The sequence below is a fragment of the Notamacropus eugenii genome, chromosome 5, assembly GCF_028372415.1.
Source record: "Notamacropus eugenii isolate mMacEug1 chromosome 5, mMacEug1.pri_v2, whole genome shotgun sequence".
Lineage (NCBI taxonomy): Eukaryota > Metazoa > Chordata > Mammalia > Diprotodontia > Macropodidae > Notamacropus > Notamacropus eugenii.
In genome coordinates this window covers 298,963,069-298,984,697 of record NC_092876.1, presented here as the reverse complement: position 1 = coordinate 298,984,697, position 21,629 = coordinate 298,963,069, and the positions used below count along the sequence as shown (strand labels likewise).

The following is a 21,629-nucleotide window of genomic DNA, read 5'->3' as shown; positions in this document are numbered from 1 at the left end:
GACAGTCATCACCTTCAGGTAGCTCACAGTCTAACAGAGAAGACAGCAAACAAACAAATATATTGCAAGGAAGCCATAAACAGGAAAAACAAGTTAAATAAACAGGGTAAATGAGTGTGAGCTATTACATAAAATATAATTTTTCATCCATATAAACACTGCTCTGGACACTTCCACCACAGTGAAAGGATGGATATTTTAGAAGGATCTTAGCTTCCAAATCCATCTTTTTTTGTCCTAGGATGAGAGTTCTAATCTCCAGATTCTCTGATTGTGAGCCAATAAGATTTTAGTGTGATATTCACTAAAATGTTTTCTCTTATACTGAGGCAAGCTCTTAAAAAATTATGAATATGTGGCACAGGTTCCACACACCAGAGGTATTTAATACATTTTTCAAATGAGTTGATTGTATTTTAAGTAGGCAATGTAGCCAGGAATGGTGGTACATACCTATAATCCCTGCTCCTGAAGAAGGCCGAGGCTAGTTGATTGCTTGAGCTTGGGAGCTCTGAGCTGTAGGCTTAGTTGGTGAGTTTAGCCCCTCATCAATATGGTGAGCCCCAAAGAACTGGGGCCCAAGAAAGGTCAAAATGGCCCAGGTCAGAAATGGATCAGATCAAAACTTCAATGCAGATCAGCAGTAGGACTGGGACTACATGTGTTTGCTGCATTTCCAACCTGAATGAGATGGAGACCCAGTTATCATGGTCATCATTGCCATCATCATTATCAATAGTATTAATAATAAAAGGAAGTGTAGTATAGTAGATAAAGTGTTGTACTTAAAGCCAGGAAGCCTGGGTTCAAATTTAGTCTCTGATAACTATTAATTGTGTGACTATATCAACTAAGCCTCCTGAAACTCAGGCAGCTTTCTAAAACTCTAAATTATAGATAGTTTGCAGAAACAGGTCCTTGATGGATTGACTTAACAACCACCAGTAACACTTTAAAAATGTCTTTTTCTTTTCCAGGATAAACTCAAAGCTGGCAACGCTTTGGCATTTTTAGGTCTCGAGAAAAAACAATTTGAATGATTGAATTTACTACTGAGGCAAAACTTCAAGAGGATATATCCTATTTTTCTCTGCTTCTATATGTGTCAGATCTATCTTACTATAAATTTTATCACGGACTATATTTTCAGAAATAGAACATTCCAAAACATCAAGTTATTCACAACTAAAATTATTCACCACTTTCTTCATTTTTCTATGAAGCTTTTCATGCAAGAAATGAAATATGAGAAAAATAGAACAATGTACTTGTTCTCAAACTATTTTAAACCTATGTGGCAGAACAATTAAATGTGTGGAAAAAGAAACAAAACAATATGTAGCCTGCCAGGTGGCCTTCTTTTCAGTTACATCTATGTCTATGATATTGTTAAGGTATTGATATATTCAGACCAAGATATCACAAGCTTCTACCAATGTGTTTTACCAAACTGGATGACTGAATGCAAAGCAAAGTCATTTGACAAAACAGAATAATGAGAAAATAACGGAACCAAGGTGGGGATAAAATGTTCTTGGCACCCATTCTCAAATAGCTGCTGTTTCCCTGTGTCCCACTCATCTCAGCTCCTAATTTAATACTCATCTCCCCAACATAGCAGTAGGAAGAACCCATCAATCACTCACAGACAGTATGAAGGGAATTCAGTGAGGTAGAAGAGAGGATGAAAAGATATCAGGACATAGATGTTTTCTTCTTCTCTCTTTTGGTCAACCTCCATCATCATCCAACCTTGTGACACTTGCCCACACGTTTTTCAAAACCCGCCACTCTGAGAGGTTCCTCACACTATGACCTCACATATATTCTTGGGGGTCTCCTTCCAGAAAGAACATGGAATCCATATTTGGACATGCCATATACATATTCTTGTTTTAAAAGATTATGATTAGTTTCTATTTTGAAGAACAAAATGTAAAAAAGGCCCCAAATTTTCTGTCCCCAATTAGTGTATATTTATTGAACAGTGCTTAGTATTACTAGGGACATTTTTTAAGACCTTTGCCATCAAGAATCTTATAATCTAGTCAAGGAAATAGAAGTAGCACTTATGAAGCTGTAAGGGAAATAGTTCTATCATACCACATACACACACACACACACACACACACACATTTCAGTTAACAAAATGCACTGCATTCATACTTTTATCAGTTTGAGTTATAGAACTAACTGATGAATCAGTGGACATGATGTGTAACAAGATTGTTTACAGTTGTCTCTATATCAGAGTGTATACCCTGACAGATACCTCTGGAAGGAGCATGACTCTGCACCAGAGAATGTCAGCTCCTAGTATACTGGATAGAGAGCTGAACATCTAGTGAGGAATACCCAAGTTCAAATCCAGTATCAAACACTTACTAGCTGTATGACTATGGATAAGTCCTTTAACCTCTGACAGTTTGTTTCCTCATCTGTAAAATGGAAATAATAAGGGCATCTATCTCTCGGGGTTGTTGTGACAATAAAACACTATTTGTATTTTGCAAACCTTAAAGAACTGAATAAATGCTAGCCATTATTATCATTATTATTCGCTACAGCCTAAACTGCAGTATTTCTTAAACTGTGGGACTCAACCCTACATGGGGTCACAAAAAAATGTGGCAAATAATAACAGATTTCTGAATGCACAACGACAAAAAAATAATTAAAAATCAAAGGGGTAATGAATCCCAGGTGTTTCTGGCAGCGCTTGCCCATATTGCATCGCAACTTCACTGTGGCCTTGGTTCTGGACTTCCAGGCCATAAAATTCCAGGAACTGTAAGTTGCTCCTTTCGTAGATGTATATCTTATTTATATGCCTCACTATCATTGCACTCTAAATTTAAACCTACTGTCCCCAGGACCTTGTATGTATGGGAAGACAATAAGTAATCAATCATCTACCGTCTGGGAACCTGGCTTATCCATGCAAGCAAGAGCTGAAGGAAGTAGGCCCGAAAGGGATGTTACACTGTAAAGTCTCTGAAATAATTTTGGAGCCCTTTGTATTTTCATGGATCCATTGAAGAGTCTCTCCATCCAGCACTCTTATATTAGGGTATCCTAGTTTTGCAGAGATCTAAGAAAAATTTGAATTTTTCTTTCATTTGTTTTAGGTTATAATTGGAAAATATGCTTCCTTTAGAAGTCAACTCAGTTTCTTTAAGATAATTTTTGTGTATTGAAATGCCTGAGGCCTAACATCTGCTATAATACGGAATCCTTACTCAAATGAGGTATTTGTTGTTGTTAGTCTGTAAAGCACTTAATACACAGCCTGACCTGTAGCAAGCATTTAATCTATCTCCTTCCCTTCCCCCAGGCTTCCTGCTGCCAGTAGAACTGGGAGCTGGGAAAGTAGCACTGAAGGTGTTGATATAAAACAATTAGCAAATAATATCGTATATGATTATTAAAGTATATGGTAAAGAAGCTGAGAAGAAGACAGAATTATGTGAGCTAGAGCAGCTAGTGAAATCTTCCTGGAAGAGATCATTCCCTTATTTGAAGGTAGTCCCTCTTTTCCTGGGAATTCTTCCAATACCTTAAACCTCAAGTATGCCTTTTGCTTCCACATTGTTAGAAACACACTTGACACTGAAAAGTATCTCTGTTAGTCTATTTTTTAAAGTGTTATTTTCTTCATCATTTTTTGGGTCTCCTTTATCAAGCAGTTGACTCATTTTTCATCATGATTTCCTTGCATCACTCTCATTTCTCTTCCCAGTTTTTGCTCTACTTCTCTTACTTGATTTTCAAAATCATTTTTGAGCTCTTCCATGGCCTGAGACCAATACATATTTTTCTTGGAGGCTTTGGATGGAGCAGCTTTGACTTTGTGTTCTTCTGTTTGCATGCTTTGGTCTTCCTTGTCAACAAAGTAAGATTCTATAGTCTGATTCTTTTTCCAGTTTTTGCTCATTTCTGCAGCCTTTTACTTGACTTCTGAGTTCTTTGTCAAGGTAATTCTCTGCTTCCAGTGGGGGTTGGGGGTGTACTGTCAGTTGCTTGATCCCCCCACAATCTGTGGGCCTAGAGCTCCAGAAACAGTGGCTGCAGCTGCCCCTGGGCTGCTCTGGCTGCCACAGGTTCCTCTTCTCCCTCCCCCTTCAGCTGCCCTGGGGTTGGGGCCAGACCACTCCACTCTCCTGCACTAGACCCACAGGCTTTTCCCACTAACCTTCCAATTTATCCTCAGTGTTTTGGGGTCATGAAGTCTGGAAACAGGTGTGAGAGATTCAATCTCCCCAAGGCCTGCTCAGGTCCTGTCTGTGCTGGTATGGCCCACACTGGACTGCGCTCTGTTCCCAGCATGGTGAGAAAGGCACTTCCCAGAAACCTTCCAGGCTATCTTGGGCTAGAGATTTGTTTCACTCCCTCATCCTGTGGGTTCTGCAGCTCCAGAATTTGTTTATAGCCATTTTTTACAGATATTTGACTGGGCTTGGGAGCAGCACTCTAGAAAGTCTGTGCTGTTATCAACACTGAGAAATATCAAAGAAAATTTATTAAAGTAGAGTTCAGAGAAATTGAACACTTTGACCAAAGCTGACTCCACCCCTCTTCAGGAAGCAGGAGTCCCTGCTATGGGAATGAACAGGTAGTTCTCCAGGAAGACTACAATTTGTTCAGACCAAAGCAAGCCATTTATACTGTTTCAAATTTCGGACTTCCCACCACACAGTCCCATTGGTCACAGGACTTCATGTTCTTTTCTCCAATAGGCTTTCCCTCAAGCCTGCACACAAGTTTCTGACCTTTAATCTGACTGTTCTAGGTCACAATCCTGATCACTTAAAAACTGGGATGAGTTTTCACCCTGTGGAAACAGAACTCCTTCCTTGTTTCCCACAACATTCTACTTCATTATAGTCACCAGAGCTAGAACATACATTCTTTGAGAGTAGCACGGTGGTATGTATAGCATTCGTTAAATTCTGGAAACTTTCTGATAAGATTTCAAAATCAAGGCCTTTACTTAAGATGAGTATAAATTCACAGACACCGAGAATGTTGGTTAAGAAATGTGACTTTTTTTATTGAAATGATAGATACTATAGTTGTCCTTTCTCCTGAATGCATCTTGTAGAAACTGCTAGTTTCCATACTCTCTTGTGTAAATGCGTATCTTACTCTGCAAATAGCCTCTCTCTAAATATATATAATATATATATATACTCAAATATATATCCATCTATGTAACTACATTGTACAGCACTATACATAGTGAGATTTCCTATATGTAACTATTTCCATATACCATTGTGCCATTTTTATATATCCTATTATCCTGTACTAGAACAATATGGGGATTTGTATACCCATCTGATGATCCAAAGAAAACAGAAGGAGACCCTTCCTATTGGCCTGAGGATCACTGCATATACTGGAAATAAGCCTAACATGGAGTTAACATAAAAGTATGCAACTCAAAATTGAGGACTCCTTAGAAATTGATCAATAACTACTATAATAAATTATTTAGAATTAGTTGATGCAACTTTCATGGATACCTCTTTCAAGTAAGATTATAAAAACAATGAACAATGAAGATGAGCAGATTATCTCAATCTCAATCTTTGGCTCAAAAGGTGCTAGATTTCCCTATTAGAAAAACCTGCTGCATACCCCAGAGTCAAGCATAATGGAACCTCTAAGTAGCTAAGCAGCTGATGAGGCTTGACTATTTGTAGATCCTTCTATTATCTTCATTAAATGGTGCAAGCTTTGTAGGGAGTGTGTCAAGATTTTTCTTTCCCCAAAGGATTGGGGAAATCTCATGATGATACAGAAAAAAATCTCAACTTATTCAAATCTGTATCTCCACTCTGTGATTATACATCGTCTTCTATGTAGCAGTGAAAATGATGGGGTGCTTGGGTAGCTGTGCTTGGACCCCAATTCCAAGACCACATTTCTCCCTAGCCTCAAAACACTATCCCTGACAGTTTCTTCCCAACCCAAGGACACTATACCTGGCAATTACTCATGAGTGAACCCCAGAAAAACTTCTCTCTCTCCCTGGTATGGTAACAAACTGCACCTGTAGGAATTATTTTGAACTGGCTTTGTACTAGCTCATAAAGATATTCAGTACACACTGGACTACCAACTCCCTACTTCATTATAGACAACCTGGACTTCTCATAATGTGTATCCTAGCCTTAAGAAACATGTATACTCCCTACATCTATCTTGTCAAACAAGACATTGATTGGTGGCAGACTTGGCAATCCTCAGTGGGCCCTAATCACTAGTTAACTTAGTGACATAGTAGACCTAAAAACCATACCTCCCTGTAGCCCTGTCTTGGGCTTTTCCTAGTGAACTCTGGGTAAAACACCTGTGCAGTAGATACATAAAGTACATATTCTTTTAAGAACTAACCACTCCTTACCACTCCCTAATCCTGACCTGAATCACCTAATTAGCATATTTGGCAAATGTTTTACTATAGTTTATCCTATATAAACTTCAACTTGTACCCCCTTAAGGTTGCATGTTCCTTAAGAACTTTTTGCCCATTGAAAAGTGTAAAAATAAATCTTTGCCAATTCCATTCCAGACAACCCTGTCCAGTATTCCAGTCCTTTAGGGGTACCCAAATGCCCCTCAAAACCACATCAAAAAAAGCATTAGATTTGGACTTAGACTCTCTTGGTTTAAATTCTCTAGTTTATTATTTACTATCTATGCAAACTTAGGGAAGTCACACAGTCTCTATTTCAGTCATCTCATTAGTAAAATGAGAATGGAAAAGTTCAGAATAGACTGGATCCCCTTCAACTCACAAACTGTATAGCTGTATATAGAAGGGAAACATGCCACTAATGCTATAGGATGATATGTCATTTAGCGGTATAATTAATCTATTTCCTACTGGTCCAATGTGACATAGAGTCTTTGCTAGATAATGCACTACTGGTTATGCAGCTGCTGCTGCTGCTGGAAGGTAGTCTGCTAGTCCATCTGATCTCTCCTAGGCTTCACTAGTTACATGATTGTGGAGCTTCCCTCACTTTCCAGTTTTAGGTCAAGTCCTCAGCTGAGGCACTACCTCTACCCCCACTTTCACTGTTCATTCATGCTTACCTTTTTATTTTTCTCTATGGTGTTTTTTAAAAAGGAATGCTTGAAAGTCTCCTATTTCATTAAAGGTTTCCTTTTTTTCTTCTGTAGCATTATACTCAGTTTCACTAGGTAAGTTATTCTTGGATATAAGCCCATATTCTTTGCCTTCTGGAATATCATATTTCAAATTATCCTCTCCTTTAGTGTAATGACAGAAAAATCTTATGTTATTCTGACTGTGGCTCCTCAGTAATTGAATTATTTCCTTCTAATTGCTTGCAGTATTTTTCTTTGACCTGAAAAGTCTGAATTTTGGCTTTGATGTTCCTGGGAGTTTTCATTTGGGGGTTTCTTCTAGGAGGTAACCAGTAAATTCTTTTATTTCTACTTCACACTCTGGTTCTAAGAGGTCTGGGCAGTCTTCTAAGATTTCTCGAAAAATGATGTCTAGATTCTTATTATGAACACAGCATTCATGTATTCCAATGATTCTTAATTTTTTTCTCAAGGTCTTTTCCAGGTCAGTTATTTTTTTGTGTGTCTTACATTTTCTTCTCTTTTTTCATTCTTCTGACTTCATTTTAATATTTCTTGTTGTCTCGGGTCATTGACTTCAATTTGGTCCCTTCTAATTTTCAAGAAATTTGTTGCTTGGGTAAGGTTTTATATCTCTTATGCATAGTTCCTGAATTTGGATTTTATGTTAAGGGCAATTTCTGTGCACTTCTGAAGGGAAGGTCTGGGTCTCCCATTGCTGCTTTCTTGGAGTATTGAGTATTGTGTTGTTTCAAGATCTCAGGAACAAGATTTTGTACATTTTTGACAAGTTGATTCCCAATCCAATTTTTTCTTCCATTGATTTCATTTATTTTCCATTTTGTCTCAAACACTCTCATTTTATTTATAAAAACTTTTTATAAAACTCTTGCTTCATCTCTCCTAAGAGTTCTAGGTGAGTTTGTGCCCAATCAATGTTTTTCTCTAAGACATTGCCTATAGATATTTTGGAATCATTCTCTTCTGTATTTGTGTCTTGAACTTCTTGGCCACCATAATTACTTCTTATGGTGGAATTCTTTTTTTGTTTGTTTGTTTGCCTATTCTTCCAGTTTACTTCCTGACTTTGGACTTGATGTTAGGGTTAGACCCTACCACAAGTCTGGAATGAAAGGCAAGGGCAGTTCCTGTTATTGTTTTCTTGGTTGTTATGTGTTGTTCCAGGATTGAAGGGGTGGGGGCCAGGAGAGAGAGGCTATGAAAAACCTGCAAGCTTTCAGTGGTCCCAAAGTGGTCTGATCCAAGGTAAAGACTAATAGATAGACTAGCACTTAGAGTCTTTGCTAATGTCATGTGAAATTGTACAGGATATTAGATCCTAAGCTTTTCCTCCCATTTATATTTTATTCCTTCCATGAGCACAGGACAAAGAAGGTAAGAATTCTACTGTGGGCTGGGTAGAGGAAGAGGGATGAGGGGACTGGCTACATGCATGTGAAAAAAACTTCATTACCTTTTTAGATTTTTAAGCCTTTCCGGAATTCTTAATTATTTGAGGCACTATGCAACTTATTGTTAAATTCAATTTATTGTGTTTAATACCTGCTGATGTAGAACTTTTCAAAAAAAGTCTTTGGGAAGGTCAATTGACATACAGATGAACCCTGCAGTGGGCATTAGAAAAGGGGAAAATCATTGCCCAATAAGCAGTTGAAGGTTATGAAGAGTCTTCAGAAGAAATGTAAATGGAATGTTGAAGGGAAAGCTGAACTTTCTCAGGACTGTCCTCATCCTAGGTTTTCTAATCTGAGATGTCTATACAACTTCTAGATGTTTCCATTCTCTGCCACAGCTCAGCTCGGTTTTTTGCTTATCAAGCATATGCTTGACATGCCTTGAATATTCCAGTCTTGGAGATGCAGACTCTTATCATCTCTTCCTTCTTCCTCCCCTTTTACACAAATTACTTAAATCTCTTACACAATAGTTTTGACTAATTAATTCATGGACTTATAGGCCATGTTCACTCAATTTTGTTTCATTGATTCAATAAAGAAAAATTCTACTTGAGGGAGAGGGGAGTTGGAATATGATTTGTACACAAATAAACATAATACAAGATAGGGAAATATAATATAATACATATAACATATAATATAAATAAATAATATGATAATATAAAATATTTAAATTATATATTTATATTAAAATATAATATTAGAATATAAATATAATATATTATATAATAATATAAATATAATACAAGATAGGGAAAAATGGGAGGAAAATCTTCTGGAAAGATCTGAGGAGAGAGAGAATATTTTCAGCTGTAAGGATATCAGGGAAGAGGAAGAGCCAAAACAGAAAAAGAAAATTATAGATCAATTTTTCTAATGAATATATATGCAAAAATTTTAAATAAGATTTTAGCAAAAAGAATACAGCAACTTATCATAAGAAGAATACATTATGATCAGGTGGGATTTATACCAGGAATGCAGGGCTGGTTCAATATTAGGAAAACTATTAACATTATTGATCATATCAACAACAAAACTAACAGAAACCACATGAGTATCTCAATAGATGCAGAAAAAGCTTTTGACAAAATACAACACCCATCCCTATTGAAAATGCTGGAGAGCATAGGAATAAATGAAACTTTCCATAAAATAATAAGCAGTATCTACCTAAAACCTTCAGCAAGCATTATATGCAATGGAGATAAGCTAGATGCATTTCCAATAAGATTAGGGTAAAACAAGTATGTCCGTTATCACCACTATTATTCAATATGGTACTAGAAATGTTACCTGGAGCAATAAGAGAAGAAAAAGAAATAGAAGGAATTAGAATAGGCAAAGAAGAAACTAAGTTATCACTCTTTGCAGATGATATGATGATATACTTAGAGAATCCCAGAGATTCAAGTAAAAAACTACTTGAAATAATAAACAACTTTGGCAAAGTTGCAGGTTACAAAATAAACCCACACAAATCTTCTACATTTCTACATATTACTATCAAAGAGAGAGAAAGAGAAATTCCATTTGAAGCTACAGTAGAAACTATAAAATATTTGGGAGTCTACCTGCCAAAATAAATCCAGGGACTATATGAACACAATTACAAAACACTTTTCTCACAAATAAAGTCAGATCTAAGTAAGTGGAAAAACATCAGTTGCTCATGCACAGGCCGAGACAATATAATAAAAATGACAATTCTACCTAAATTAATTTGCTTGTTCAGTGTCACATCAATCAAACTATCAGATAATTATTTTGTAGAGCTAGAAAAAATAATATCAAAATTTACCTGAAAGAACAAAAGGTCCAGAATATCATGGGAACTAATGAAAAGTAATGCTAGGGAAAGTGGCCTAGCTCTATCAGATCTCAAATTGTATTATAAAGCAGCAATTATCAAAACCACTTGGTACTGGCTAAGAAACAAGGGTAGTCCAGTAGGATAGGATAGGTACTCAAGACACAGTAGTCAATGAATATAGCAATCTACTGTTTGATAAACACAAGAACCCCAGCTTCTGGGATAAGAACTCACTGTTTGACAAAAATTGCTGGGAAAACTGGATAACGGTGTGGTGGAAACTGGGCATCAACCAATGCCTGACACTATACACAAGAAAATCAAAATGGATACATGATCTAGGTATAAAGATTGATACTATAAACAAATTAGTGGAGCAAGGAATAGTGTATTTATCAGATATATGGAGAAGGGAAGAATTTTTGACTAAACAAGGGATAGAAAGCATTATGAAGTGCAAAATGGATAATTTTGATTACATTAAACTGAAAAGTTTTTGCACAACCAAACCCAATGCAACCAAGATTAGGAGGGAAGCAGAAAACTGGGAAAGAATTTTTGCAACTAGTATTTGTGATAAAAGCTTCATTTCTAAAATATATAGAGAACTGAGTCAAATGCACAAGAATACAAGTCATTCCTCAATTGATAAATGGTCAAACGATATGAACAGGCAGTTTTCAGAGGAAGAAATTAAAGCTATCTATAATCATGTGAAAAAATGCTCTAAATCACTATTGATTAGAGAGATGCAAATCAAAACAACTCTGAGATACCACATCACATCTATCAGATTGGCTAACATGATAGAACAGGAAGATGATAAATGTTGGAGAAGATGTGGGAGAGTTGGAACGCTAATTCATTGTTGGTGGAGCTGTGAGCTGATCCAATTATTCTGGAGAGCAATTTGGAACTATGCCCAAAGGGCTCCAAAAATGTACATACCCTTTGACCCAGTATTACCACTTCTAGAACTGTATCTCCAAGAGATCATAAAAATGGGAAAGGGTTCCAAATGTACAAAAATATTTTGAGCAGCTGTCTTTGTGGTGGCCAAAAATTGGAAATCAAGGAGATTCCATCAATTGGGAATAGTTGAATAAATTGTGGTATATGAATGTAATGGAATACTATTGTGCTATACGAAATGATGAACAGGAAGACTTCAGTCCTGGAAGAACACTGAAAATAAATAAAATTAAATTTAAAAAAGAAAGAAAAGAAAAAAGATATCAGGGAAGGATATATGGAGGAAATATGGAGGTTCTGAGCTGAACCTCAAAGAAAAATAAATAGAGATGAAGAGATAGTATACTCTAGGCATGAGAGATGGCCTTTGTAAATGCATAGGTGATGGAAATGACATAATCAAGTTCAGTGAATATTTGGTAATCCAGGTTTTTTTAAGTTTTATTTATATATTTTATTTTTATATAACATACATTTGCAGATTGCTCCCACTTCATGAGAGGTATTTTGTAACAAAGTAAAACAGGTAAGTAAGTAAAATAATACAGTGACCTCATTTGAAAGTAGATGAAACAATCCATATCCAAAGTACCCTCACTTCTTCATTTATTTTAAATTAATACAGATATATTTTCTCTCTCTCCCACCTCTAACCCCACTGGGAAGAAAAAGAAAAGAAAAACAATTCTTATAAAAAATATGCACAGGGAAGCAAAAATATCTCCTTTATGGCTGTATATATGTGTGTGTGTGCATACAGATGGACAGATATATCTGTATATATATATAGATATATCTATATAGAGAAAGATATATATATATACACACATACATATAAATACCCATATGTGTGTATATGTCTGTCTGTATGTGTGTGTATGTATATGTGTGTGTGTGTCTGTGTGTTTGTGTGTATAATTCTCCTGGCTTTGCTCATTTCATTCTTTATCAGTTTATAAAAGTCCTCAAAATTGTTCATTTTTATATGTTATAATAAATTATTCTTTGAATTCCACTCACTTCACACAGCATCAGTTCATATGTCTTTGAATGTTCTTTTAATCATCTGTTTCCTCATTTCCTACAGCACAATAGTGCTCTATCACATTCATGTGCCACAACATATTAAGCCATTCCTCAATTATTGAACATCTTCTTAGTTTCCAGGTTTTTGGCAACACAAAAAGAGTTGCTATAAATATTTTTGTATGTAGAGAGTCTTTACCTCTTTCTTTGCTCTCTTTCTAGTGTAGACTTAGCAGCAGTATAGGTGATACAAAGATAATATATGATTTAGTAATTTCTTGTATATACTTCCAAATTGTTTTCCAGAATGGTTGTACCCATTCTTAGATCCACCGACAGTTTGCATCAGTGTGCCTATTTTCCTACCCCCTCTCCAACAGTTATCATTTTTCTTTTTTGTATTCTTTACCACTCTGATTTGTATGAGGTATGAATCCCAGAAATGTTTGAATTTGCATTTCTCTAATTAGAATGATTTAGAACACTTTTCATGTGTTATAGATAGCCTGGGTTTCTTCCCTTAAGAACTCTGTTCATATATTTAGACTACTTATCAATTAGAGAATGGTTGTTCAGCTTATTGAATCAGTTCTTTATATATCTTGAAAATGAGGCCTTTATCAGAGAAACTTGTTTCAAAGATGTTCCAGTTTGGAAGATCATAGAATGCATGAAGGGGATTAATCTTTAAAAAGATGAAAAAAATTACTTAAAGAAGACTACACTGACAATATGATGAAAACATCTGACATTTGACAAACTGAAAGACTTTCAGGTATTTGTAACAAAAAAATCAGAACTCGATGAAAAATTTAATATGAAAGATCCAGAAGAAATATAAGAAAATCATTAAAGACAAATTATACTGCACTGATTAGGCTCAAACTGTTTATTTATGATACATGTTAATGTTATCAGTATTCTTAAAACATATTTTTACAAAGATAGTTTGAAAGAAAGGTTGGGACTGAGTTCTGGGTGATTCTAAAAACCAAAATTGGGTAGGAAAAGGTAAAAAGGAACAATTATCTCATAAAAATGAGGCTTGAAAGAATTAATACAGAGGAAGAAGGTGGGAATGGAAGTCTGGTAAGGAAGAGGAAATTAAGTATACATCTGAAGAGGTTTAGAAGTCTTCCAGACTTCTAGAGATGAGAAAATTGGGGGAATAGAGTTGGGAAGGAACTTTTAGAATGTTGTATAGATTAAAGCTAGAAGAATGGGGGAAGAAGAAAAGTGAAGGAACTTGAGAGGGGTGAATAAAATAATGAATAAGAGGGTAAAGGGAGAAAATAAGGTAACAGGGATAGGGCAAAAAGAGAAGCTGAGTAGGAAAATAATAAGTAAAAATAAGATGGAAGTAAATTCACAAATAGTAATTATAACTTTGAATGTAAATGGGATGAAATCACCCATTGAATGGAAATGGATAGCAGAATGGATTAAAAATCAGAATGCAACAATATGTTGTCTACAAGAAACACATTTAAAAATCAGAGATAAGAGTTAAAATGGAGGGTTGGAGTAGAATTTATTATGCTTCAGCTAATGAAAAAAAGGCAGAGGTAGCCATTATGATCTCAGACAAAGTTATGGCTAAAATAGATCTAATTAAAAGAGATAAACATGGTGACTTCATTATACTAAAAGGTACCATAGAAAATGAAGCAATATCAATACTGAACCTATATGCAACAAATACTATAGCATCTACATTTTTAAATGAATTACAGGTGGAGATAGATAGTACTATTATAATAGTAGGGGACTTTAATTTTGCCTTCTCAGAACTAGATAAATCTAACCAAAAAATAAATAAGAAAAAAGTTAAGGAAGTGAGTAGAATTTTACATAAACTTGATAGGATACATATCTGGAAAGAACTGAATGGAAATAGAAAGGAATACACCTTTTTCTCAGTAGTTCATGGTACCTATACAAAGACTGACTGTGTGTTAGTATATAAAAATTTTATAGTTAGAAACAGAAATATTAAAAGTATCCTTTTCAGATCATAGTGCAATAAAAATTCAATAAGGGACCAAGGAAACACAGATTAAAAACTACTTGGAGATTAAACAACCTAATCTTAAAGAATGAGTGAGTTAAAGAACAAATCATAGAAACATTTAATAATTTCATTAAAGAGAATGACAATAATGAGATAGCATATCAAAACCTATGGGATACAGTAAAAGCAGTGATAAGAGGAAAATTTATATCTCCAAATGCTTACATCAATAAAATAGAGAAAGAGCAGATTAATGAATTGGGTATGCACCTATAACAGCAAGGACCCCAGCATACACAGGAGGACCTGCTGTACAGGTTCTTAGAACTGCTTTTCTAGAAGAAAAGCAACTTTTTAGGGGTCAACAATCATTTTAATCAAGCACATGTATCATTCACTTAGTTCAGGGGAAAGAGTCAGCACCCTGAACTTCAGTGAAAATACAGAGAAATAAAAATCAACAGATAGGACTTCCAATTCTCTGACCATACATCCCAGAACAACAGACAGATTCAACTGTCTGACCATATATACATAGTTACTAGAAAGAGAAGCACCAATATCAAAGCAAGGGGGCTCCTTAGCGGCTACCCAGAGTCTTGTCTGGCCAAACAAACACTTCTGATGAGTAAGCCCCAAAACAAAATTTCCCCTCAGAGTATTTATACACTTTTTACAGGTGGAGGGCAGAACCCTCTGACTCAGTGCCTCAACAGAAACAAAAGGTACTAAGGCCTATTAATGGGCAGGGAAGATCTTTAACTCTTTCCTCCACCCACCATTAACCTTAAATTACCATTACAACACCTTAAAAAAACTAGAAAAATAACAAATTAAAAATCCACAATTAAAAACTAAATTGCAAATCCTAAAAATTAATGATGAGATTAATAAAATTGAGTAAAAAAATCATGAATTAATAAATAAAACTAGGAGTTGATTTTATGCAAAAAATAAAATAGAGAAAAATTAGTTAACTTTATTTTTTTTTTTTATTTAACTTTTATCATTTATTTTCACAACATTTTGGGTTACAAATTTTCTCCCCTTTTATCCCCTCCCCCCCAGTTAACTTTATTTTTTAAAAATAAAAGAAAGAAAACTAACTATCATCAAAAACAAAAAGGGTGTCTATATCACCAACAAAGACAAAATTCAAGTAATTTTAAAATACTATTTTGCTCAATTATATGCCAATAAATTTAAAAATTTAAGTGAAATGGAAGAATACTTAAAAAAAGAAATAAATTGCCTAGATTAGCTGAAGAGGAAACAGAATACCTAAATAAACTAATTTTACAAAAAGAAATTGAACAGGCCATAAATGAGCTTTATAAAAGTATCAGGACCAGATGGATTTACAAGTGAATTCTATCGAACATTTAAAGATCAACTAATTCTAATATTAAATAAATTATTTGGAATAATAGGTAAAGAAGGGATCCTAAAAATTCCTTTTATGAAACAAAAATGATACTGATATCTAAAACAGGAAGAGTAAAAACAAAAATAAAATTGTAGCCTAATTTCACTGATGAATATGGATACAAAAATCCTAATAAAATACTAACTAAAAGATTACAACAATACATTACAAAGATCATACATTATGATCAAGTGGAATTCATACCAGGAAGGCAGGAATAGGAACCATAAGGAAATATGGAAAACTATTAATATAATTGATTACATAAATAATAAAAGTTTAAAAAATCACATAATTGTATCAATAGATGCAGAAAAAGTTTTTGATAAGCACTCATTTCTATTAAAAATACATAAAAAATATTGGTATAAATGGATTTTTCCTTAAATTGATAAAAAGCATTTATCTAAAACCATCAGCAAGCATTTTTTGTAAAATGGGGATAAATTCGAGACTTTCCCAGTATGATCAGGTGTAAAACACGGATGCCCACTGTCACTAATATTATTCAGTACTGTTTTGGAAATCCTATTAATAACAACAAGAAAAGAAAAAGAAATTGAAGGAATCAGAATAGGGGAAGAGGTGATAAAACTATCTCTTTTTGCAGATGACATGATGATATTCTTGGAAAATCCCAAAGACTCAACTAAAACGGTAGTTGAAACAAATAATAATTTTAGCAAAGTAGTAGGATATAAAGTAAATCCAAATAAATCATCAGCATTCCAATATATCACAAACAAAACTCTGCAAGTTGAGATAGGAAAAAATACCACATTTAAAATACCTGAGAGTACACCTGTGAAAATAAACTCAGAAACTATATAAGCAAAATTATTTTTAAAAATTTTATACAAATAAAATCAGATTTAAATAATTGGAAAAATATTAATTGTTCATGGGTAGGTATGACCAATATAATAAAAATGACAATTTTACCCAAATGTGTGTCCATTTATGTGTTTGTGTGTGTGTATGTGTGCGTGTATTCAACACTAACCCAATTAAATTACCAAAAAATCATTTTATTGAATTAGGAAAAATAATAACAAAATTCATTTGGAAAAACAAAAGGTCAAGAATATCAAAGGAAATAATGAAAAAAGTATAAATGAAGGAAGTTTAGCAGTACCAGATCTTAAATTATATTATAAGGTAGTAATTATTAAAACTATATGGTACTGGCTAAGAAATAGAAAAGCAGATCAACGGAATAGAGTAGACATATAATTTACAGCAGCAAAGAAACATAATAAGTTTGCATTTGACAAGTGAAAAGACTTTGGGATAAGGATTCATTATTTGGTTAAAAAAAAGAAAATTGGAAAAACTGGAAAGCAGTGTGGCAGAAACTGGGCGTGGACCAATACCTTTTACTATTTACAAAGATAAAGTCAAAATGGATACATGACCTAGATGCAAAGAGAAATTTTACAAGAAAATTAGAAGAACATAGAACATATTACTTATAAGACTTAAAAATAGGAGAACACCTTATGAATGAATAAGAGAGAGAGCAAAGTTAGGTATAAAACGGATAATTTCTCTTATGTTAAATTTTAAAAATTTTGTACAAATAAAATAAATACAACCATAATCAGAAGGAAAGCAGAAAATTAGGGGGAAATTTTTGTAGACAATTTATCAGATAAAGGTCTCATATCTAAAATATATAAAGAACTTTGTCAAAAAATAAGAATGATTCATTCACCAGTTGATAAATGGTCAAAGGATATGAACAGGCAATTTTCCAATGAAGAAATCAAAACAATTTGTAGTCATATGAAAAAATGCTCTAAATCAGTATAGATTAGAGAAATGCAAAGGAAAACAACTTTAAGAAATCATTTTACACCTATCAGACCGGCTAAAATGATAGAAGGGGAAAGTGACAAATGTTAGAGGGGATATGGAAAAATTGGGACACTAATTCATTGTTGGTGGAATTGTGAACTGTTTTAGAGAGCAATCCCAAATTATGCCCTAAGAGTTGTTAAACTACCTATACCCTTTGACCCAGCAATACCTCTACTTGTTCTATTTCCAAAGATGATTAGGGGAAAAGGAAAAGAACTCGTGTTCTAAAAGGTTTATAGCAGCTCTTTTCAGGGTAGCAATGAACTGAAAATTGCAGGGATGCCCATCAGTTGGGGAATGGCCCAACAAGTTGTAGTATATGACTGTGATGGTATACTACTGAACTATAAGAAATGATGAGCTTGATGATTTTAGAAAATCATGGAAAATACTTGCATGAAATAATGAAGAGCAAAATTATCAGAACCAAGAAGGTTGTATATAGTAATAGCAATATTGTTTTAAGAACGACTTGGAGTAAACAAGTTATTTTGATTACTGTAATACCCATGTTGACCAAAAAGGACATATCAAGAAAGATGCCATCTGCCTCCAGAGAAAGAACTGATAAAGAGAAATACATATAGAACAATTTTACATACATATATATACGCATATATATATATGTATATATATATATATGCGTATATATATACCTATTTGTGTCTAATGGTAGCCATCTGGGAGGGAGAGGGGTTGGAGGGAAAGACAAAAAGGGGAAAAAGAAATTCACATGATAATTTTGTTGTATATTTCAATGGTATAGTAAATTGTGCATAATAGATTTACAATTTCATGTATAATCATCTTTTTTATTGTACTATGTTATGGAAATTCTTGTTTTATTTCATAAATTGAAAATAACAATAAATAAAAAATTTTAAACTGGGCTTAACTTGAAAACTAACCTTCAAAAATAGCTTTAGCTACCTATGTTTTCTTACTTGATTGCCAAAGAGCTGGAAATTATCAATAACTGTAACCTCTCAGAGCTCAAGGATTTTGATACTGATAAACAAGCATGGGTTTTAATAAAATCATCTTCTGCCTTACCTCCCAATAAAAATGTTAGGTGATCTTTAGACACTTTAAATCCAGATTGAGCTTTTTCTTTCTCAGAAATCTAAGTTCTGTAAAGCCTGCTTTTCCAGAATAAACCTATTTCATTCACAGTAAAAATGTGTTACTAGGCAGCCAGAGAGTGGATAGAGCACTGGCCCTGGCCCTGGAATCAGGAGGACCTGAGTTCAAATCCTGCCTCAGGCACTTGACACTTACTAGATGTGGGACCCTAGGCAAGTCATTTAATCTGACTGCTTTGCCTCCCCCCCAAAAAAGTGTGTTGATCAGTCTATCTACCTTTGAATAATTTTCTTCAAAACATCAGAATCTGTAGCTGCTGAATCCTCACCTGCCCTGCTTGCCTTTCTAGTAATTCAAACATTCTGCAATTGATATAAAAATTTTTAAAACAACCATACCAACCAACATATCAACCAAACAAATTTCTTCACTCTCCATTTCATTTCCATTTTCTTTCATTGCCTTAAATAAATTTGAAGCTTTTGTCTAAATGGCTGTTCTGCTAAGAGGAATATGGTTTTGATTACAATCTTAAATCCATATAGCTAAAAGACACTCCATTTCTATCACTGTAACACTTCTATTGCTTGAAGCTGTTTGCAATCACAAAAAAACTGATGCAACTTTACCTTTAGTTTGCCTCTATGTTTTAAAATATTTTGTACCACAGATTCAACATTCTGACATCTCACCCTATTTTAGACTTAAAGTGACCACATTTATGCCATTCAATTACATCAAATTTTTATTCTAATGTAGTAACAAGCCTCTTCTTTTTTGCACTATTTCACTTCCATTTGTCCATTTTTCAAGGTATTCTTTTTAAAAACATTAACACAAGTGTTGGTAATGTGCCATGTACCAGTACATCATATTCACACTCAATGACAAGCAACTGTAAACTGAAGATGTGGTAATGTGTTAAAATTAAAAAAAAAAACCAACTTAGCTCTCATGACTCACTGACTGAATTTTGGTTTACATTAAATATATTATTTTATAATTTTAATTAAATCAAATTTCGCATATTTGAACTTGCATTATTAATCAGATCAAGCTAGGGGTGTGTGTGTGTGTGTGTGTGTGTGTGTGTGTGTGTGTGTGTGTGTGTGTGTGTGTGTGTATAAAACCCACAGGGTTTGCCCACAATCTCAAGCAAATACAATCTCCTATTCTTCCCACACTCAGTAGAGTATGAAGAAATTATCTCCTTTAAACCTCATACTCTCATGTGAGGAGAGTGAAACTTCTCCCCACCAGTAGCCCTCCTCTCTCTCTCTCTCTCTCTCTCTCTCTCTCTCTCATTTCTACTCAGTTCTTAGCTAAGCTGGTCTCAGGCACTGCCAACCTAGTACTAGTTGCTGTCCCAACTATTCTCTTGTGGTCATCCTCTATGTGACAGAGTCCCCTATGTCCAAGTAGAGTTCCACTATAAAGTTTTGGGAGTTTCCTGATGATTTTTGGGTCCAGACATGCTAAGAATTATATCTTCATTTAGTTAGACTTCTGTAGGCCTCTTTCCATGTAAATCTGTTATCATATCATATCAATTTTATGTTAAATTTACATACTTTTAAGTGCCATATGAGAGGCAGCAACATAGTATAGAAGATAGAGACAAAGGAGTCAGGTCAACGTGAGTTCTATTTTTCCACCTGATACATAATACCTATGTGACCCCAGGCAATGCCCCCAAGCAACTCTTTAAAACTTTAAATTTCATTACCTCTTGGACTGAATTGGAAGAGATGGTTTCCTCAAAAGGGATTATCCTCTGCCAGTAAAATCACAGGTTCAAACCATTCTCCCTATTAAAAAGAAAGTCATAGAGAAACAGACTTTTATCAGGGCGGCTAGGTGGAGCAGTGGATAGAGTGTGGGCCTACAGTCAGGAAGACCTGCATTCAAAAATGACCCTAGACATTTAGTAGCTGTCTGGGCCTCAGCAAATCACTTCACCCTGTTTGCCTCAGTTTCTTCATCTGTAAAATGAGCTGGAGAAGGAAATAGCAAATCACTCCAGTATCTTTACCAAGAAATCCCCAAATGGGGTCATAAAGACTGACACAACTGAAATGACTGAAAAACAAGACATTTATCTCTCAAAGAATTAAATACTATTTCAGGAAAGGTCAGTGACATTTGAATATAAATTTCAAAACCTGAATTAATATTTATTTTTTGATGGATTCATCCAAACAAGAAATAAAATAACTTTAGTAATGATTCTTTAGTAAACTTGTTTTAGATTAGTGTTATTTTAAATTAGTAACACTTTAATTTATCAAGCAAAATGATATTTTTAAAAAATGTTCATCTTTTTCTTTCCAGGGAAGGAATAAAGTAGGAATAGGGACCAAACCTGTGATCTCATTGGTGTAGGAAATTGCAGGAAAGATCTTACTCTACCATCATTTTATACTCTCTACTCTGCCTCCCTGTAGGGAGGCACCTTCTCTAAAATATAGTCTTGGAGTTGTCTAGGCAAGCCTTCTTAAACTTCAAGTTTCCACAAAATTCGTTGGTGTTGCATGGCCTATGGGCATGTGCAGTATAAAGCGTGCATGCTATTTGTTTAGAATCAAGGCTGCAGTGAAGTTGCCGATGCAACCCAGCCAAGCGCTGCTAGAAACACCTCAGATTCCTTACACATTTGATTTTTAATTAATTTTGTTCATTGAGCATTCAGTAACCTTTTACTGTTGACATTTTTTCAAGACCACATATGGGGTCATAGTTTAAGAAGCAATGGAGAGCGCCGAGAGGATAACACTTGCCCACAGCCACAGACAGAATATATCAGAGACAGAATTTGGTTCCAAATCCAGGAAGACTTAGGAT

At 34.6% G+C, this 21,629-nt stretch overlaps 1 protein-coding gene across 2 annotated transcripts in view; it reads left to right on the top strand.

Annotated features, from left to right (window-relative positions):
- ACMSD (aminocarboxymuconate semialdehyde decarboxylase) overlaps nucleotides 1–2,554 on the top strand; it is an 80,583-nt gene extending 78,029 nt beyond the window's left edge. Inside the window, exon 10 of one of the 2 annotated variants that reach the window (XM_072613257.1) lies at nucleotides 978–2,554. In XM_072613257.1, the coding sequence (XP_072469358.1) occupies nucleotides 978–1,040 (63 nt within the window). In that variant the 3' untranslated portion in view covers nucleotides 1,041–2,554. The remainder of the gene's footprint in view (nucleotides 1–977) is intronic. The other variant, XM_072613256.1, reaches the window with a different exon arrangement.
- The last annotated feature ends 19,075 nt before the right edge of the window (nucleotides 2,555–21,629 follow it).